The following is a 20613-nucleotide window of genomic DNA, read 5'->3' as shown; positions in this document are numbered from 1 at the left end:
GTTGATAGTTGATTTATGTTAATTTGACGATTGGGTTGATTTGATTGATTAAACTACTAACACAGTCAGTGACCAGATCATTAAATAAAACACGAGGTGATAGCAGACATATATAGAATATCAATTATAATATATGGGTGATAGAACGAGGCTCTTCTCCAGCATGTTCCATCAGCGGAAATGCCGGTTGCCATGGCAGTCACGTGCCCCGGAAGTGGCGGTTGCCACCCAGGGGTCACATGGGCGGAGATGCCGGTTGCTGTGCAGCGTCACCCTGTCGGGCCTGCTTCTCCTGCTGGGATGAAGTTGTTGCAACCGGGCTTACAGCCGGACTCCAGGCGGGGGACCGTCTTCCACGACGAGCTGGTGGAGAGCGTGTCGCTGTACCGGCGGCGGCCGCTGCTCTTGTACGGCAGCCTGGGGCCGTTCGCGGCGCTCTACGCCGCCTGGCTCTACCTGTGGGTGTGCCACTACGGGGTCAGTCAGTACCCGGAGGCCGGTCTGATCGCGCTCGCCGCGCTCGTGATCGCGCACATCCTCACCGTGCTCTCGGGACACTGGTCCGTGCACGCGCACTGCCTGCTCACCTGTACGAAGGTAAGAGCGCGCGCCCGCCCGCCCGCAGGTCGGCCGAGAAGGGCCTGCACCCGGGTACAGGGTTTATAATATACAGTGTGGGTATACTCGGGTACAGGGTTTATAATATACAGTGTGGGTATACTCGGGTACAGGGTTTATAATATACAGTGTGGGTATACTCGGGTACAGGGTTTATAATATACAGTGTGGGTATACTCGGGTACAGGGTTTATAATATACAGTGTGGGTATACTCAGGTACAGGGCTTATAATATACAGTGTGGGTATACTCGGGTACAGGGTTTATAATATACAGTGTGGGTATACTCAGGTACAGGGCTTATAATATACAGTGTGGGTATACTCGGGTACAGGGTTTATAATATACAGTGTGGGTATACTCAGGTACAGGGCTTATAATATACAGTGTGGGTATACTCGGGTACAGGGTTTATAATATACAGTGTGGGTATACTCGGGTACAGGGTTTATAATATACAGTGTGGGTATACTCGGGTACAGGGTTTATAATATGCAGTGTGGGTATACTCGGGTACAGGGCTTATAATACGCAGTGTGGGTATACTCGGGTACAGGGTTTATAATACGCAGTGTGGGTATACTCGGGTACAGGGTTTATAATACGCAGTGTGGGTATACTCGGGTACAGGGTTTATAATACGCAGTGTGGGTATACTCGGGTACAGGGCTTATAATACGCAGTGTGGGTATACTCGGGTACAGGGCTTATAATACGCAGTGTGGGTATACTCGGGTACAGGGCTTATAATACGCAGTGTGGGTATACTCGGGTACAGGGCTTATAATACGCAGTGTGGGTATACTCGGGTACAGGGCTTATAATACGCAGTGTGGGTATACTCGGGTACAGGGCTTATAATACGCAGTGTGGGTATACTCGGGTACAGGGCTTATAATACGCAGTGTGGGTATACTCGGGTACAGGGTTTATAATACGCAGTGTGGGTATACTCGGGTACAGGGCTTATAATACGCAGTGTGGGTATACTCGGGTACAGGGCTTATAATACGCAGTGTGGGTATACTCGGGTACAGGGCTTATAATACGCAGTGTGGGTATACTCGGGTACAGGGCTTATAATACGCAGTGTGGGTATACTCGGGTACAGGGCTTATAATACGCAGTGTGGGTATACTCGGGTACAGGGCTTATAATACGCAGTGTGGGTATACTCTGGGACAGGGCTTATAATATGCAGTGTGGGTATACTCGGGGACAGGGTTCATAATATGCAGTGTGGGTATACTCGGGGGCAGGGTTTATAATATGCAGTGTGGGTATATCTGGGTACAGGGTTTATAATAGTGTGGATATACCCAGGTACAGGGATTGGAATATACAGTGTGGGTATACCCAGTTGCAGGGCTTGTAATGTGCAGCATAGTTATACCTGGGTATGGAATATACAGTGCTGGTATGCCCAGGTACATGGCTTGGAATATACATTGCAGGTATACCTGGGTACAGGGCTTATAACATACAGCATTGCTATACCCAAGTATATAGCAATGCTCATTTTGGGTTCTGCCAGGACCACTGGGCTCCAGACCTTGTTGCAGCCTTGGTCCAAAAATGGACAAAAGAGCTGAATTCCAGAGGTGAGGTGAGAGTGACTGCCCTTGACATCAAGGCAGCATTTTGCCGAGCCTGGCACAAAGGAGCCCTAGTAAAATTGAAGTCAATGGGAATCGGGGAAAACTCTCCAGAGGCTGGAGTCATACCTAGCACAAAGGAAGATGGTAGTGATTGTTGGAGGCCAATCATCTCAGCCCCAGGACATTGCTGTAGGAGTTCCTCAGGGCGATGTCCTAGGCCCAACCATCTTCGGCTGCTTCATCAATGAACTTCCCTCCATCATAGTCAGAAATGGGGATATTCGCTGATGATTGTACAGTGTTCACTTCCATTCGCAGCCCCTCAGATAATGAAGCAGTCCGTGCCCGCATGCAGCAAGACCTGGACAACATCCAGGCTTGGGTTAATAAGTGGCAAGTAACATGCGTGCCAGGCAATGACCTGAAAAGGTGGTGGTGAGCCGCCTTCTTGAACCGCAAGAGAGAGTCTAGCCACCTCCCCATGACATTCAATGGCATTACCATCGCCGAATCCCCCACCATCAACATCCTGGGGATCACCATTGATTAGAAACTTAACTGGACCAGCCACACAAATACTGTGGCTACAAGAGCAGGTCAAAGGCTGGGTATTCTGGTGACTGACTTACCTCCTGACTCCCCAAAGCCTTTCCACCATCTACAAGGCACAAGTCAGGAGTGTGATGGAATACACTCCACTTGACTGAGTGCAGTTCCAAGAACTCTTGTGCACCGGTGGTTAAGTGTGGACCGTCTACAGGATGCACTGCAGCAACTCACCAAGGCTTCTTCGACAGCATCTCCCAAACCCACGACCTCTACCACCCAGAAGGACAAGGGCTGCAGGTACATGGGACCAGCACCACCTGCACGTTCCCCTCCAAGACATACCATCCTGACTTGGCAATATATTGCCGTTCCTTCATCGTCACTGGGTCAAAATCCTGGAACTCCCTACCTAACAGCATTGTGGGAGAACCTTCATACGGACTGCAGCGGTTCAAGAAGGCAGCTCACCACCACCTTTTCAAGGGCAATTAGGGATGGGCAATAAATGCTGGCCTTGCCAACGACGCCCACATCCCATGAACGAGTAATAAAAAAAAAGTACAGGGTTTTTTTGGGAGAGAGAGTCCAACCACCTCCCCTTGACATTCATTTGCATTACCATTGATGACGAAGGAACGGCGATATATTTCCAAGTCGGGATGGTGTGTGACTTGGAGGGGAACGTGCAGGTGGTGGTGTTCCCATGTGCCTGCTGCCCTTGTCCTTCTAGGTGATAGAGGCCGCGGGTTTGGGAGGTGCTGTCGAAGAAGCCTTGGCGAGTTGATGCAGTGCATTCTGTAGGTGGTACACACGGCAGCCACGGTGTGCTGGTGGTGAAGGGAGTGAATGTCCTGGATGGTGTCGAGCTTCTTGAGTTGCACCTTGTAAATGGTGGAAAGGCTTTGGGGAATCAAGAGGGGAGTTACTTGCTGAAGAATACCCAGTCTCTGACCTACTCTTGTAGCCACAGTATTTATATGACTGGTCCAGTTAAGTTTCTGGTCAATGGTGACCCCCAGGATGTTGATGGTGGGGGATTTGGTGATGGTAATGCCGTTGAATGTCAAGGAGAGGTGGTTAGACTCTCTCTTGTTGGAGATGGTCATTGCCTGACACTTGTCTGGCACGAATGTTACTTGCCACTTATCAGCCCAAGCCTGGATGTTGTCCAGGTCTTGCTGCATGCGGGCACGGATTGCTTCATTATATGAGGGGTTGCGAATGGAACTGAACACTGTGCAATCATCAGCGAATATCCCCATTTCTGACCATATGATGGAGGGAAGGTCATTGATGAAGCAGCTGAAGATGGTTTAGCGGAGGACACTGCCCTGAGGAACTCCTGCAGCAATGTCCTGGGGCTGAGATGATTGGCCTCCAACAACCACTACCATCTTCCTTTGTGCTAGGTATGACTCCAGCCACTGGAGAATTTTCCCCTGATTCCCATTGACTTCAATTTTACTAGGGATCCTTGGTGCCACACTCGGTCAAATACTGCCTTGATGTCAAGGGCAGTCACTCTCACCTCACCTTTGGAATTCATCTCTTTTGTCCATGTTTGGATCAAGGCTGTAATGAAGTCTGGAGCCAAGTGGTCCTGACGGAACCCAAACTGAGCATCGGTGAGCAGGTTATTGGTGAGTAAGTGCCGCTTGATAGCACTGTCGACGACACCTTCCATCACTTTGCTGATGATTGAGTGTGGACTGATGGGATGGTAATTGGCTGGATTGGATTTGTCCTGCTTTCTGTGGACACAAGTCTTCAGCACTACAGTTGGAATTACATTTAGAATATACAGGGGCACAGGGCTTGGAATATACAGCATTGGTAAACCCAGGGGCAGGGCTTATAATATACAGCGCGGGTATACCCAGCTACGTGGCTTATAATATCCGGCACGGATATACACGACCACAGGGTTTAAAATATCCAGTATGGATATACCCGCGAGGAGAGCTTATAATATACAGCGCTGGCATACCCGGGTACAAGGCTTATAAATTACAATAGCAGCTTGCATTCATATAGCACCTTTTTAATGTGGTAAAACGTTCCAAGGCACTTCATAGCATTATCAAACAAAATTTGACGATGAACCGAATATACAGCTGGGTTATATCTGGCCACAGGGCTTATATCATGCAGCGCAGGTATACACGGGTACAGGGCTTATAATATACAGAGTGGGTATACTGGTACAGGGCTTGGAATGTACAATGTGGGTATATTTGAATACAGGGTTTATAATATACAGCATAGGTATACCTGGGTACAGGGCTTGGAATATGCAGCACAGTTATACCTTGGTGCATGGCTTGGAATATGCAGTGCGGATGTACCCGGGTACATGGCTTGGAATATACAGTGTGGGTATACTCAGGTACATGGCTTGGAATATAGCGTATGGGTATACAAAGCTTTAAATATACAATGGTCTTTCTGCTGGATCAGGGCAAAATATAGAGTTGTAATTATTTGTGTTGCACTGATTATTGTCCAATAGAGTAAGAGTAAGAGAGCAATACATGGAGAGTGTAATACGTGTTGGTTCTGTTCAACAATTAAAGGATTTTTCATTACAAAAAAGTTCCAATTTGCATTAAATACTTTAAACAAAGTCACACAGGAGTCATTTTTGCACTACTTTGGTTCAAACTAACAGATCGTTTGAATTAAGTAATTTTGAGTTGAGAGTAGTAGATCGTACGGACACTTGCCCCAAGATGAGGACACAAGCTTAGAGTGCCGACATATATTCCTGTAAATACAGTCAGTATGCTGTGTGCATAGTGCCTCCATCTGCTGACTAAATGTGGTTAGTTTGTGGATAGTTTTTTCATCTTTGCTTTGTGGAATATTCTGTGGTCCTTGGTCACTGAGTTTTAAGCATGGTTCTCTGTACTTACGCACAAAATGTGTTTTTGGGGGTAAAGTACTTTTGAGCAGGTTACATGATGAAAAGAAAGCCTTACTTTGGGTCTGTGAACCCCAGATCCCTTGTGTTCAGATGGTTGTGTTTATAAAAGACCCAGAATTCTGACATATAGAGCTTTCAATATGTAGTGTGACTGTACCCTGATAGAGATTTCAATAATAACAGCACAAAATGCTGGAAATACTCGGCAAGTCAGGCGGCATCTGTGGAGAAAGAAACAGAGTTAACATTTCAGGTTGATGACCTTTCGTCAGAACTGGAAGAATTTAATGATTTAACAATTTTTAAGCAAGTACAGAGCCAGCCAAAGGGGAGGGAAGGAAAGAGGCTCTTGTAGTGCTTTCAATATGTAGTGTGATTGCTCGCAAATATAGAGCTTTCAATATGTATTATGACTGAACCCTGTTGTGGAGCTTTCAATATGTAGCGACAGGGTTGTAAATAGCGTGTTACTGCACCAGATTGATATTACCCATGTAATTGTAATGATGTGGAGATGCCGGTGATGGACTGGGGTTGACAATTGTAAACAATTTTACAACACCAAGTTATAGTCCAGCAATTTTATTTTAAATTCACAAGCTTTCGGAGGCTTCCTCCTTCCTCAGGTGAACGATGTGGAAATGAAATCCTCGAAATGAAATCGCATTTATAATTCACAGAACAATGCTTGGTGATTACAGACAGTTTTTTCAACTGCCCGTTGCCAAGGCAATCAGTGTGCAGACAGACAGGTGTTGCCTGCAAGGTCTCAGAATATACAAATCACCAAAAAAAAACAACAAACAAAAAAAAAGAGATAGAGAGGTAGAAACATAGAAAAGACAGCAACTGACCCGTTATATTAAAAACAGATAACATTTGTTCGCTGGTGAACAAATGTTATCTGTTATCATGTTATCATGTCACGCTACACGTTACCCCACCAGCGAACAAATGTTATCTGTTTTTAATATAACGGGTCAGTTGCTGTCTTTTCTATGTTTCTACCTCTTTTTTTTGTTTTTTTTTGGTGATTTGTATATTCTGAGACCTTGCAGGTAACACCTGTCTGCACACTGATTGCCTTGGCAACGGGCAGTTGAAAAAACTGTCTGTAATCACCAAGCATTGTTCTGTGAATTATAAATGCGATTTCATTTCGAGGATTTCATTTCCACATCGTTCACCTGAGGAAGGAGGAAGCCTCCGAAAGCTCATGTAATTGTATTTAGCGACAGGATCAAGGTACAATCTTGCGAATAATGCAGTCAATATTAGAATGTGCACTGTGTCGTAAAGATGACAGCATCGAGTCCTCAGCTCCCGAAAATAGGATTGAAATTGAGCACAGCTTTGCTGGGTGGTGACTAGGAAGTTTGGTAGTGGACAGATGGGAATACGATTGGTTCATTGGATCAGTGAATCAGTTGCTCTGCACTTATAAACACAGCACTTGAGCTGGCATTTTGTAAACCACCTCCAATATGCATGTATGTTTCCATTTCTGTTTAATAGGATTTTTTCCAATTGCAGACTAATGATCTGGTTCTGCAAATCTCAGGTCTTTTTTGCTTCAATTCCATTGGTTTTATTAGGGACTCTAATCTTAGTTTAGTATTAAAAGCAAGCCATGTTTAACCAATATATTCGTTCTTTTTACAAGTGTAGATAGAAGTAATGGAGTAGATACAATGTATATTGATTTTCAGGTTGATGAGGTGTCTCGCAAGAGGCTGGTTACAAAAGTCCAGACAAGTGGTATGAGGAAATGTAGCAGCAGGGATAAAAAGTTGGTTGATGGACAGGAAACAAAGGGTTAGGGTAAATAGTGGTGCTTCATTGAAGAAAGTTTAGAAGTGCTGAGTGTGTTGTCCACTTCTGTTCATTATATTTAAATGATATTTAATGAAGTGGAGTGGGCTGACAGGTGACGTGCAATTTGATGTGAAGTGTGAGGTGACGCATTCTTGATGGAACAGAGCGACCTAGGAGGGGGTAAATCTAAAATTCTTCGAAAGCGAGAATGCAGGTAGATAAAGCCTTAAAACCCCAGTAGCATTTGGGTTTTATAAATAGCAGTGGTTTGTACAAAATTTATACAAGGTATTGGTGAGACTACAGTGTGCTGTTTTGGGCACCCCACTATAGAAAGGACGCTAAAGCAGTGGAGAGCGTACAGATTCACCAGGATGATGCCGGGGATGGGAAACCATAGTTAAGAGCTGAAATTTGAGACACTGGAAATATTTCTGCTAGAGCAGAAAAGATTTAATAGGAGGCTTTTAAAATGACTGTGTTTTGATAGTCTTTCCCTAGTTGGGGAGTCGGTGACATGAGGTGATCAATTTAGAATTGTTACTGAGCGAGGAGAGAGGTTAGAAGAAATGTCTTTACACTGAGGGTTGTTGGAGGATGGACTGCTTTGTCACAGGGAATGGTTGAGATAGAGACCAATTGCATCTTTTAAAAGAAATTTAGATAAACTTGTGAAGCAGAGGGAGTTATAGGAGTATGGGGAGAGAGCAGGGCAGTGGGATTAGTTTTGGATTGGTCTAGTAAAGAGCCAGAAAAGACTCTACGGCCGAATGGCCACTTTCTGTGCTGTATACTTTTATGGTTCTATAGTGGTTGTACTTCTGGCCAGGATCTCCCAGCCCACTTGTTCATGTTTTTATGTTTGGCTCATGTTTGAATGGCCTTTAGAGTTGCCATGTGTGGTGTCATTTGGATCACTTTTGCAAGCAGTGGGACCCATATGATATTCAGCTTGGAACTGTAATTTACTGCTCATGCCTGATCTTGTTTCAATAGATTCCACACTCTTGTTTCTTCCCATCCTGCTCCCATGTCAAAAAAAGTGTGGTATTTGTCCAATCCCAGCAGCCACCAGATCTGGCCAAAGTGGACTTACACTGGAAGAGTCCAGTTTTGGGTGCTGTGGATATTCTGTTGACAAAGTTACATGTCATACTACACGCATATGATGTGCACATATATCCCTTTGTAGCATCAGCCAGTGATATTGCTGCAATAACAGGGTGTGGAGTCTAAGGTGAATGTGTTTCACTTTAGTGTGTTTCTTAAATGTGTTGCAATATGAAAGCTATTTTCAATGGGTTGTTTATTAATACAGTCCCCGCCACTTACACCATCCGTGCTTAGCATGAGCAGTCGTTTCCATCAGGCAAATAACCTCTACCCATTTATCATTACCGCAGGCGTCAATTACAAAGGCGTCACTTAAAACATAACTGCGTTGGCTATTTCAGGCAGTTCAGTACTTACTGATTTTAAAAGCTCTGCTGATTTCAGGCAAAGTCAGGTCTTCAAGCCACTTCATTCAGCTGTCCGTATTGTTTCACAATGGGAGGCAGTCGAACAGTGGAGACTTCAGGCAGCTTCAATCAGATGATTGCACTGTTAATAACTACGGTATTTATTGCACTGCTACAATCTATTATGGTTTTACTGCCCACTGCCTATAGTGGGCAAATCGCGTTAACGTGAACGTGCCCATTATATACGGTGAGGACTGTACTAAGGTGCAGCCAAAGCTGCTTTCCAATTACCAAAGGCGAGTGTGAGCTGGGTTATAAGCATTTACTGATTGTGTGGTGGGAGCAGAGATTTAACCAGAAGTGCATTCAGCTGTAGTGCAAGTGACTGTGGCGGGGACTGTATTAATAAACAATCCATTGGTTAAATAACAGTTGAGAGCAGCAATTTTAATTGTACTGCAGTTGTCAGTGTGATGTGATGTAACGAAAGTGCTGAGCCGGCCAGTTGGTCCTCTGTGCTGGCTGAGGTCCTCTGGTGTATCCAGTGATGAACCCAGTGTGGGAACCACAGATTCTAGTGTGTTGATCACAGCACGGGATGGTTTGGTTTTGAGTCAGTTGCTGTGTCATATGCGTAGTATATTAACTCTATTATACATTGACTTCACAAGTGGGGCTGCCTTGTGTCTCCCCTACCTCTCCTTGTCCCAGTTTATCTTTACAATGGCTACAGTCCATAGTTTCATTCAGTCCACTGCATCTTTAATGATCACTGTCTCTGTCTCCGTCTCCTGTTATCCCTTCCCCTGTCTCCTGCACTGTTCCAGTGTTTTACAGGTGGGGCTAAAGTCATCAGGTATATTTTACTACTTTTCTGTTTTCGCTGGTGTTTGATGGAGGGCTTGTATCATTTTTGGAACAATGTGTTTCTGGAGGATTGCTGTTAGTATAGCTGATAATGGTCTTTCCATCGTAAATTCTTTTGAATCTGCTATTCAGATGTGAAAATATTATACTGCATCATTCATAACTACACATGCGGTATCACCCCTCCGAGAACTCTGTGTTCCTCCAATTCTGGGCTCTTGTGCATCTGCTACTTCCTTCGCCCCATCATTGGTGGCCGTGCCTTCAGCTGTCTATGCCTTAAGCACTGGAATTCCCTCCATAAACCTCTCCGCCTCTCCTCCACTCGCTCCTTAAAACCTATCTCTATGACCAAGCTTTTGTCCCCTTCTTCGGCATGGTATCAAATTTATTTTGTCTGATTACACTCCTGTGAAATGCTTGGGGACGTTTTACTACATTAAAGGCTCTATATAAATGCAAGTTGTTGTAGAAATTATTTGCTCTGTTAACACTCTGGGGGGGCTGTACAGTTTAAAAGTTGAAAGTAATTAATGCATCGGGTTAGCACACTCCCCTTTCAACTTTGGGGCAGATTTGAATGCAGCCCAGATGAGATGTGAGATCCTTTTTTTGATTGTAGGGGTTCTAATTGAATCCAGTTTAGCAATCTTAATTTGGTTCATGATTGAAACGTGTCTGTAACATAAAACCGCTCATATTTTGCTGCTAGATTAGTAGTCTCACTTGCACCACAGGTTTTCAAACTAGCATCCTTGGACCCTAGAGGGGCCGCTGAGGTCATCTAATGTCCATCATAAGATTTCTGTATTTGTTTTACTATTGCTGATTCTAGTGCTGTGTACCAATAAAGCAAGTTTTCTGCAGTGAGAGCACTGTTTCCTTTGGGTAGCTGACGTTGCTCGTTATGGGGGTGGGTGGTAGTGGAGGAAGGGTATTAGGATGAGAGAAGCTGAAGTGAAATTAGTTAAGATTTCTTTCAGAAAATAACATTTTGGGATACAGTATATCAGGCTTGGGAGGCAAGTGTCTTGGGACCTATGTTTCCCAAAGTTCTGTACCACTGGGGTTTTCCTTACCTCATTTCTGAGTCTGTTGTAGACTACAACAACAATTTGCATTTATATAGCGTCTTTAACGTAGTAAAACGTCCCAAGGCGCTTCACAGGAGCATTATCAAACAAGATTTCACACCGAGCCACACAGAGGTATTAGGACAGATGACCAAAAGCTTGGTCAGATAGGTAGGTTTTAAGGAGGTAGAGAGGCGGAGAGGCATAGGGAAGGAATTCCAGAGCTTAGGGCCTACGCAGCTGAAGGCACGGCCGCCAACGGTGGACCGATTAAAATCGGGGATGTGCAAGAAGCAAGAATTGGAGGAGTGCAGAGATCTCGGAGGGTAGTAGGGCTGGAGGAAGTTACAGAGATAAGGAGGTAGGGAGGGGTGAGGCCATGGAGGGATTTGAAAACAAGGACTGACGGGGATCCAATGTGGTTCAGCGAGCAAAAGGGTGACAGGAGAACAGGACTTGGTGCGAGTTAGGAAATGGCCAGCAGAGTTTTGGATGAGCTCCAGTTTATGGAGTGTGGAATATGGGGGGCCAGCTAGGAGACCATTGGAATAGTCCAGTCTCGAGGTAACAAAGGCATGGATGAGGGTTTCAGCAGATGAGCTGAGGCAGGGGCGGAGACAGGCGATGTTACGGAGGTGGAAGTAGGCGGGCTTGGTGATGGAGCGGATATGTGGACGGAAGCTCATCTCGGGATCAGATAGGATACCAAGGTTGCGAATGATCTGGTTCAGCCTCAGTGGTCAGGGAGAGGGATGGAGTCGGTGGCTAGGGAATGGAGTTTGAAGTGGGGACCAAAAACAATGGCTTCGGTCTTCCCAATATTTAGTTGGAGGAAATTTTTGCTCATCCAGTACTTGATGTCGGACAAGCAATGTGACAAATGGGAGACAGTGGAGGGGATCAAGGGAGGTGGTTGTGAGGTAGGGCTGGGTGTCGTCAGTGTACATGTGGAATTTGACGTTTGGTAATTGATAGAGATTGATTGCTATGATTAGTCAACAACTCTATTAGCATTGTATCATGCGACTTCCAGGATGGTAGAAGGCGAACTAGATGGACCATGGTCTTTTTTCGTCTAGCAATTCCTATGCCCCTATGAAATAATAATAGGGGGAAAAAGCCTGATCTTGTAAGAAAAAAATACCCTTTTTAGATCACTTTTTAAAATATTTGCAAATATGAATGTTTGAAATTTCTGTGGGACTCATTGCCCTTCCTCAGATTCATGAAAATGTGCCTTTTGTGAGCTTGCTGAGTCATTTGAAGTGTACGGGAGAGCTTGAATGTGCCTGGACTGTAACCTGTTTTGTTTCCATGTGCTGCAGGAGCCCAACCCCGTCAAAGCCACCTGGGCCAAAGTTGTTCCCACGCCCAACAACGGGTCTCCCGAACTGGTGCCGCTCCAACATGGCCAGGTATGCAGCAGATCCCCACCAGCGGGAGCTCTTCAATCACGCACAAGGCTGAAGGTGTTCACGGTTTCTAGGAACCCAACTTATTTAAATTGCAAAAGCAAAATACTGCTGTGGATGCTGGAAATCTGAAGTAAAAACAGAAAATGCTGGAAACACTCAGCAGGTCAGGCAGCATCTATGGAGAGAGAAACAGAGTTAATGTTTCAGGTTGATGACTTTTCATCAGTACTGGAAGATGTTAGAGATAAACAGCTTTTTAAGCAAGTGCAGAGCTAGGGGAAAGGGGGGCAGGGAAAGAACATAAGGGAGAGGTCTATGATAGGGTGGAGGCCAAGTGTGATAAAATGACAAAAGTGATGGTGTACGACAAAAGGGGGTGATAATGGGACAGTGAGAAATAGCATGTATAGTATCGTGAACCTGCCAGAAATCGGGGCACAAACAACCTGTTAAAATGAAACATTTTTCAAAAGGGTTCAGATTTTCTAACTCTGATTCATTCCTGAGTCCTGCAATTTGTAGAAGTGTTTCTAATGCCTGTGCTTCACACAAGCAATTTATATGTGGGTACATTTAAAATTTAAACATACATTAAAATTTTTGCATTGATCACGAGCTTTTAAGTACATGTTACAGGAATCTTGTGCAATATACTCTGCTACTGAGGTAGAACTGTATCTCTAAGACTACAAAGCTCAATTGTTAATTAAACACAGGCTTGGGTCACTGAGTTCAATGGTTTGGTGAGAGAACTTTGCATATTGGCAAGCAATTTAAACAGCAAGCAGAACGTTGGTATAAATGGGCAGAATAGTGGAGCATAAGTGTAGTGGTTGTACTGATGCTTTATAATGCACTGTCGTCTTCACTTAAAGTACTGTTTGCACATGTTGTCTTCATTTACGTTCTGTTTGCTATTACGTTTGCCGCACTTCAGAGGGGCATCCATCCATTGCAAAGGGTGCAGAGAGCAGCACCAAAGTGTAAGGGCGTGAGCTACAAGGAGGATTTAGAAAAACATCAGCTTTGCAGTCAGGAGAGCAGGTAGTTGAAGATATTGAAAGTGGTAAATTGTATATAGGTAAGAGGAAATCAGAATATTAAAGATAAGGCTAGCCAACGGGACAAGAGAATTTAAATTAGTGAAAAGTAAATTTAAAATAGATGTTTACTTACTGAAAGGACATTAAATGATTGGAATAATCTACCAAGCAAAGTAGTTGAATCAAGGAACATTAGGGAATTCAAAATATAATTGTATGTTAGGTGGGGGGATGGTGAGTGAATGCCAGTTGGGTGCCTGGTTGGATGGATTGAGCGCCAGGTGTGTGACTTGGATGGTCTGACTGGCCCTTTCTCATCCTTATATTCTGACTCTGTGGTCATTTGTTGCAGCCCTGAACCCTATTGTTTTCATGCTGGTGCTTTAAGCAACTTTGTCTCTCTCTGTGCAGGACGAGCATCATCGGAAAGCTATCTCTTTTGAGTTTCAGAAGATTAAATACTGGTTTGATGAAAATGAAAATGACTTCTTCCCAGTGGCTTTCCCAGTGACTTCTCGATTGCAGTTCTACCAGAATGCTAGGGGGTTCCAGGAAGAGACGGAACTAAAAGCTGCAGAAAGGAAATACGGTACAAACAAGTATGTACTGCAGCTCGGGGAGACTTTGTGAGGGAGGATGGTGCAATTCTCCTTGCGTCATCTCTGTAATCAGCTAGACCCGATTTACCAGCGTGTTGGTGGATCTTTCATCAAAAATGTTTAAAAATAAATCTATCTCTCCACCCCTGTAACAGTAACGAAGGTTTTAGGTAGCTTGTGTATATTTTTATTCATAATTTTTTTTTAAAATGACCACCTATCTCAATATTTTTATGCTCATCATAGTGAACAACATTGGTGCTGAAAAACACCAGTACCAGAAATCAACTGAGCCGTACAATTCACAGCCAAGACTGGGCCAATTTTTGATATCACCTTGCATCAAGTGCAGGCTCCATACCACTAGACAAGTTATCTCCCTGACACTGAGACTAATGAAAAAAATTTTCAGCAGTGCAGAAAGAATGAACCCAAATCATAGAATGATACAGCACAGAAGGAGGCCATTCAGCCCAACGTGCCTGTGCCGGCTCTTTGAAAGAGCTATCCAATTAGTCCCACTCCCCTGCTCTTTCCCTCGTAGCCCTGCGGATTTCTCCTTTTCAAGTATATATCCAATTCCCTTTTGAAAGTTGCTATTGAATCTGCTTCTACTGCCCTTTCAGGCAGTGCATTCCAGATCATAAGAACTCGCGGTGTTAAAACATTTCTCATCTCCCCTCTGGTTGTAATGAAGAGTTTTCAGCAGGACGGGGTTGTAGGAGTTTTGGAGAATTCAGATAAGTGCTCATGGTGCGTTTTGATGGAATAATAAGCCGAACGTCCAAAAATGTTCTTTCCTCATTCCGCTTCTGACCCAGGCAGGGCAGGTCATATTGGGCTGCTCTTGTAACCTTCAAAGCTGCTAGGTGCCATTGGGTTAGGTTGCCAGGACTACCTTCCCTGTCAACCTGTGGAGTCTTTCAGATTCTCAAAAGGGATAGAATAAAAATTTGTAATACATGATTATTTAAAAAAAAAACTCCAATGCAAGTGGTAATTCCTGAAAAACTGATGACTAGTAACATGCACTTCCGCATATTAAAAGCATCTGGTGTGTCGTCGTACATATCTGTGGCGTAGCACTTCAGCATTGACTCCTGTCCCTAATAGATGTGTTTGTTTATTTGTCAGGGCTGAAATGGTGGTTCCTGAGTTCATGCAACTCTTCAAAGAGAGAGCTACTGCCCCTTTCTTTGTCTTCCAGGTAAGTGCCTTATCCTTGCTCAACAATGCAAAGCACTTCATGTACAATTAATTGCTTTGAAATGTACTGATTATTATGTAGCAGCTATTTTGCACACAGCAAGATCCCACAAACAGCAATGAGATGAATCATTGGTCAATTTGTTTTTGATAGCATTGGTTGCGGAGTAAAGTGGTCGTGTGCGTATGCGCGCAAGGTTCCATCTTGCTACTGTGGAACCACAATGCCCAGAGTGCACCATGAAAATCAGTGTTAGAGGACAGGTGGAAAAGGAACAGGGCAAGAAATTCTGCGAGTGAGTTGTAGTTCCAGCAGTGGGGCGACTACGGTGCTTAATGTACCTTGGCAAACCAGGCAGAAAATTTACAAAACAGCCGAGGCACGGTGGAGGGAAACAAGTCCAAAATAAATGTTTAAAATCCATCATTTTATACAGTTAAGACATTGAATGAAAATTGTTTTAATCAGTGAATATTTTCATGCTTTTAGAAACGTGTTAATTTTTTAAAATTTTAACGGGATTGATTTGAAATGCTACAGGCATCTGTTCTCTGGGTGAATTCCTTCAACATGATTTGATTATTCTCTGAAATAACCCCTAATAATCATTTCATGCCTTTCAAGTGGCGATTCACCCAGTCAAGTAAATGGCCAAAGCTCTCGGGGGAGTTCAGGAAACTAAGAAATTGAACATAGCAGCCAATTTGTAAAGCCGTTTAAAAAAAAAATGTAATAAGCCTTCAGTGCATCTGGGGTAACTACACACTCTCTTTTGGATGTTCCTAGTTCCTATCTTACTATTATCTTGCATTAATCTCCATATTAACTCCCTAAAGCCTCGTTTCAGGATGCCTGTTAATGACTTCTTAAGTATAGTTATACCTAGTAACTTTCTGAATTTTGGTTACTATAGAGTTGGAAAGGCATCAAAATTTGTAGGGCGAATTACTACTTATGTATCCCACGGCGGAAGGAATGAAGCACAATCCTATGGAATGTTTTCTGCTCTGCCCTTTCAGTGGTGTAACTAACGTATTCTCATTTAAAATGGATTGTCAATTACCAAGAAACTTGGCATGCTGGGATTGAAGTTTAAAATTCTCATCCTTGTTTTCAAATCCCTCCATAGCCTCGCCCCTTCCTATTTCTGTAACCTCCTCCAGCCTTACAACTCTCCGCGATCTCTCTGCTGCTCCAATTCTTGCCGCTTGCGCATCCTCGATTTTAATTGCTCCATCGTCAGCAGCCGTGCCTTCAGCTGTCTAGGCCCTAAACTCTGGAATTCCCTCCCTATTCCTCTCCATCTTTCTACCTCTCCCTCCTCCTTTAAACCGACCTCTTTGACCAAGCTTTTGGTCACCTGTCCTAATATCTCCTGATCTGGCTCGGTGTCAAATTTTGTTCAGAAATCGCACCTGTGAAGTGCCTTGGGACATTTACTACGTTAAAGGCGCTATATACATGCAAGTTGTTGTTGTGATTTATACCTCGACCTCTGAGCATTCATATGGAGTTGATGCTACTTCAGCATCTCGGCAGTCTGAAGTTGAACTAACTCCAGCTCAGCAGGCGAGCCGAGTGTGCACTAAAGGCTAGTGGAAAACGGCACAAGTTTCTGCTGCAGGTGGTTACAAGGCCACAACTGACCTCCTTTCAAGAAACTTTCTTGCATGTTTCGGTCGTCTTTAAAGGGCAGAAAAAGGAGCAGGGCAGAAAAAGGAGCGTGGCAGAAACGGTCAGTACTGCCGACTTCACGTTGGAACCCGATTCCCCACCAGGTTTAATGTCTGTGTCCATCTTTGCCATTAACTAGCAGTGTGAATCAGCCCCCCGGTGTTGTTTGCATCAGTGTTTTTGTTTGGTGTCCTGCGAGGGCTGCTGTTTGTTGCAGAGTCAAAGGGAAATGTTTGAAGTGTTCTGCTGCTGATCGTGGACATTGTGGCTGCAGTAGGTCAGGTCTGGACCATGGCGAATGATTGCCCGGTTAGGTGTTGGTCACTGTAGACTCGACGGTGGGAACAACCTGTGATGGTATACCAGTGAACTACAAATTCACTATTGGAAGCAAGGGAGAGAATAAAAACATATTTTCTAATTTATAAGTTATGACAAGAAGGAAGATTCTGAGGAGGGATGATTAAATAAAAATGCATGCAAATCCAGTTTGGGAGTTAGATCAAAAAATATATTAATGTAAAGAACTGAGAATCCGATGTTTTGGGGATGGAAGGACAAAGTTACTTGCATCTTGAGTAATTTTTCAAAAAGTGATAAATAAATAGTATGGCCAAGTTTACTGTATTCCAGTGCTGGGTGGACTGCAGTAAAGATTAAGAACCACACTGCTCTGGAGATATGCTAGCAGCTGTTAACTGTTCTGAATATAAATCATAAATGTGTATCACCTGTCACAAAATTACCCATTATTATCAGCACTACCCAACTTTTAGTGTAAATCAGTCAGCCAAAGTTTGCGCAGCATTTAGGTTATAATGCGTGTTATTTATGGTGCAAGAGACTTTGTATTTGAAGTCCACAGATAGTGCTGACATTGCGTCTGGGGGCATATATGTATGAAAAAGAAATACCCTGGTTGAAACCATCCACGGAGAAGATATGTCCTCAGCCCTGAGTGAAAGCTGGAAGCAGTTAAAAGGGTTTCGTATCAGGAGGTACTTCCCTCCCCTACAAAAAGACACTTTAATCTGTGCAGTTGATTCCAGGTCTGACGGTACTTGTGCCTCTGCACATTGAGCAGAAAGTCTGAAGGATGGCCTGTTCTTGGGAGGAATCCAATATTTCTCCCCAATGCTGGCAGCAGTTTCTCCCTTTTTAAGATAAACTAGAATTTTGTTTTTGAAATAAGTATGTATAATCATTTGGGTAACTGAGTCTAAAAGGAGGTGTAAAGCATTATTGCTATTCGATCATTTATCTGCAATTGCAAATATTAACGGATTGTTGCTCAGGGGTGAGGGTAAGAAAATACTCAATGTAAAATAGTTCCGTTCCAGTCCAGAATTGTCTTTCTGGAGACCTGTCGTCCTGTTGGCACCCAGTGATGTGTCCATGTACATCTTTAGTTGACTGCTAGTGCAGTGAGTGGGGATTAGCATCCTTCCCACTCCCCAGAGTAACTCGATCTCAGTACCAGCTGGTGATAGTGCTCCAAATTCTGGAAACTGAGTCCCTTTCAGAACATTAATCCGACATTTACTCTTTGGATATGCTATGATTAGTATTACAATGTGTCTGTCTGTTTCTGCAGGTGTTCTGCGTGGGTCTCTGGTGCTTGGATGAGTACTGGTATTACAGTGTCTTTACCCTTTTCATGCTGGTAGCCTTCGAGGCCTCCCTGGTGCAGCAGCAAATGAGGAACATGTCGGAGATCCGTAAAATGGGGAACAAACCCTACATGATCCAGGTAGGAGTTTAAAGGGGCAAATGTTGCCTGGTGTCCAAATAAGCTATATAAGATCAGGAAAATATCCAGGAATGAAAGTAGTCTCTGCCTGTTTACATTAAGGGTCTTGCATGAAATGAGTTTGGGCAGTGTCTGCCCAGCTCCTATTGGGGGTGATAAAACTGCTGATTTGGCACTAACTTAGCCGTGTTACTCTGCAACACGCGATGGGAGAATAATATTGCACTGGTACACTCGTCCATTTTAGTGATCCCAGTGTCACCATCAAACACTCCCAGGTCAGATACAGCACGGATTAGATAGAGTAAAGCTCCCTTTACACTTTCCCATCAAACACTCTCAGGTCAGGTACAGCACGAGTAAAAGCACAGTAACGTTCCCTCTACACCATCCCATCAAACACACCCAGGGCAGGTACAGCAGGTTTAGATGCAGGGTAAAGTTCCCTCTGCACTGTCCCATCCAACACACCTAGGGTAGGTACAGTATGGGTTAGGTAGAGAGTAAAACTCCCCCTGCACTGTCCTATCAAACACGCCCAAGTCAAATATAGCATGGGTTAGATACAGAAAAAAACTCTCCCTGCACTATCTCATCAATGTGCCTCAACTCTAAGCTAAAAGTACTTTCCAATGCACCAGTGTGATATTTATTATAGTCGCCATCCTGTGGCCTCTCTGCTGACGATTGATGCCATATTAGGGATGGGTGTATGCTGGCCCATGCCTAATAGGGACTAGATTTGGACACCCATACTTGTTTCACAGAGGATCATTGTAGCCAACAGACAGAGGAGACTTTCATCCATCACATGCTGGATTTGAAGTCAGGCCACAGACTTGGAAGCCAGTGCACTAGCCAACAGAACTTTCCAGTCCTTAAGAATATTTGATAAATCTGCTCTCCCTCCAGGTTAAAAAGAGAGCGTGACTCGCTGGATAACTAGGTCTTGATTATGGAGCCCTGAAAATTGTCCTTTTCCTTCAATACATCTACCCCACAAGTCTCAACACTCTACTTAGAGATCGAATTTGGGTCAAGTAATGGGCTGGATGTGCAGCAGGAGCAACATGTTGCTTAATGTCACATCTGCATTTCCACTCCTTGCTGAAGGAAATGGATAGTGAACAGAGCTGCACTTTCAAAAGATTTTTTTTATAAACCACACGTATGTGATCCATGGATAATCGTGAATCTGTAGATTTACCACCTTAACATTAATTGTGTTCTAAAGGTACAAGCTGTTTATCATCCCCTGGTTTTACTGTACTTTGGAGGTTGAATCTGCCCCTGAAGTTGGCTGCAATGTTATCTCCGATGTGCTGTATAACCCACCCACGTTACAGGAGCTGAGTCAGTCATGGTGTAATCCCGACCCACATTAGATTGTTTCAGTCTACCAGTCATTTGCCTGCATGTCAGTATAGCCTGTCAGAGTAAGAATAGATAATCCAGCACAAAAGGAGGCCATTCGCCTATCATGCCTCTGTAAATAATAGCTCTTCAACTGGAACTAACTACTCTAATTCCATTTCCTTGCCCTTTACCCATATCCTTTTATATTTTTTCTTTTCAAATACTTCTCCATTGTCTTCTAAATGATGTTACAGCCTCTTCCTCAATAGCCCCTAGTGGTAAAGCATTCCATGTTCTAATAACCAACTGTGTGAAAACATTGCCTCTAACTACCCCCTTCTTCAAGTGATTAATTCTCAGGCTATGCCCCCTTGTTACCAATTTGCCAACCTGTGGAAACGATCTTTCAATTTTGTCCCCCTCAAAACCTTTCACAATTTTGATACCCTCTAATCCAAATACTCCTCCCAATCCAACATCTACTCTGAGCACAGCTGCCATGTTCAAAACGAGGCTCTAATTATGCTGCATGGGCAAAGAGAGTGAAAATCCAATATTTCAACATGGAATAGTCCTGCTGAGAGCTTCCAGTGTAACCGGGACAGCTTTATTAACCTGCCTCTAGCAGTTCCATAAATTTAGTTCAGCACCAGTCTCCCGTA

The 20613-nt window shown here is 43.9% G+C and overlaps 1 protein-coding gene across 1 annotated transcript in view; it reads left to right on the top strand.

Annotated features, from left to right (window-relative positions):
* The first annotated feature begins 232 nt into the window (after positions 1-232).
* atp13a1 (ATPase 13A1) overlaps positions 233-20613 on the top strand; it is a 93819-nt gene continuing 73438 nt past the window's right edge. Inside the window, exons 1-5 of the mRNA XM_067973184.1 lie at positions 233-597; positions 12233-12322; positions 13777-13964; positions 15099-15171; positions 18440-18595. Of these exons, the coding sequence (XP_067829285.1) occupies positions 250-597; positions 12233-12322; positions 13777-13964; positions 15099-15171; positions 18440-18595 (855 nt within the window). The 5' untranslated portion in view covers positions 233-249. The remainder of the gene's footprint in view (positions 598-12232; positions 12323-13776; positions 13965-15098; positions 15172-18439; positions 18596-20613) is intronic.

This window comes from Heptranchias perlo, chromosome 37 (genome assembly GCF_035084215.1).
Source record: "Heptranchias perlo isolate sHepPer1 chromosome 37, sHepPer1.hap1, whole genome shotgun sequence".
NCBI classification, from domain to species: domain Eukaryota; kingdom Metazoa; phylum Chordata; class Chondrichthyes; order Hexanchiformes; family Hexanchidae; genus Heptranchias; species Heptranchias perlo.
Note: the sequence above shows the minus strand (reverse complement) of the source record. Positions and strands in the feature narration are given on the sequence as shown.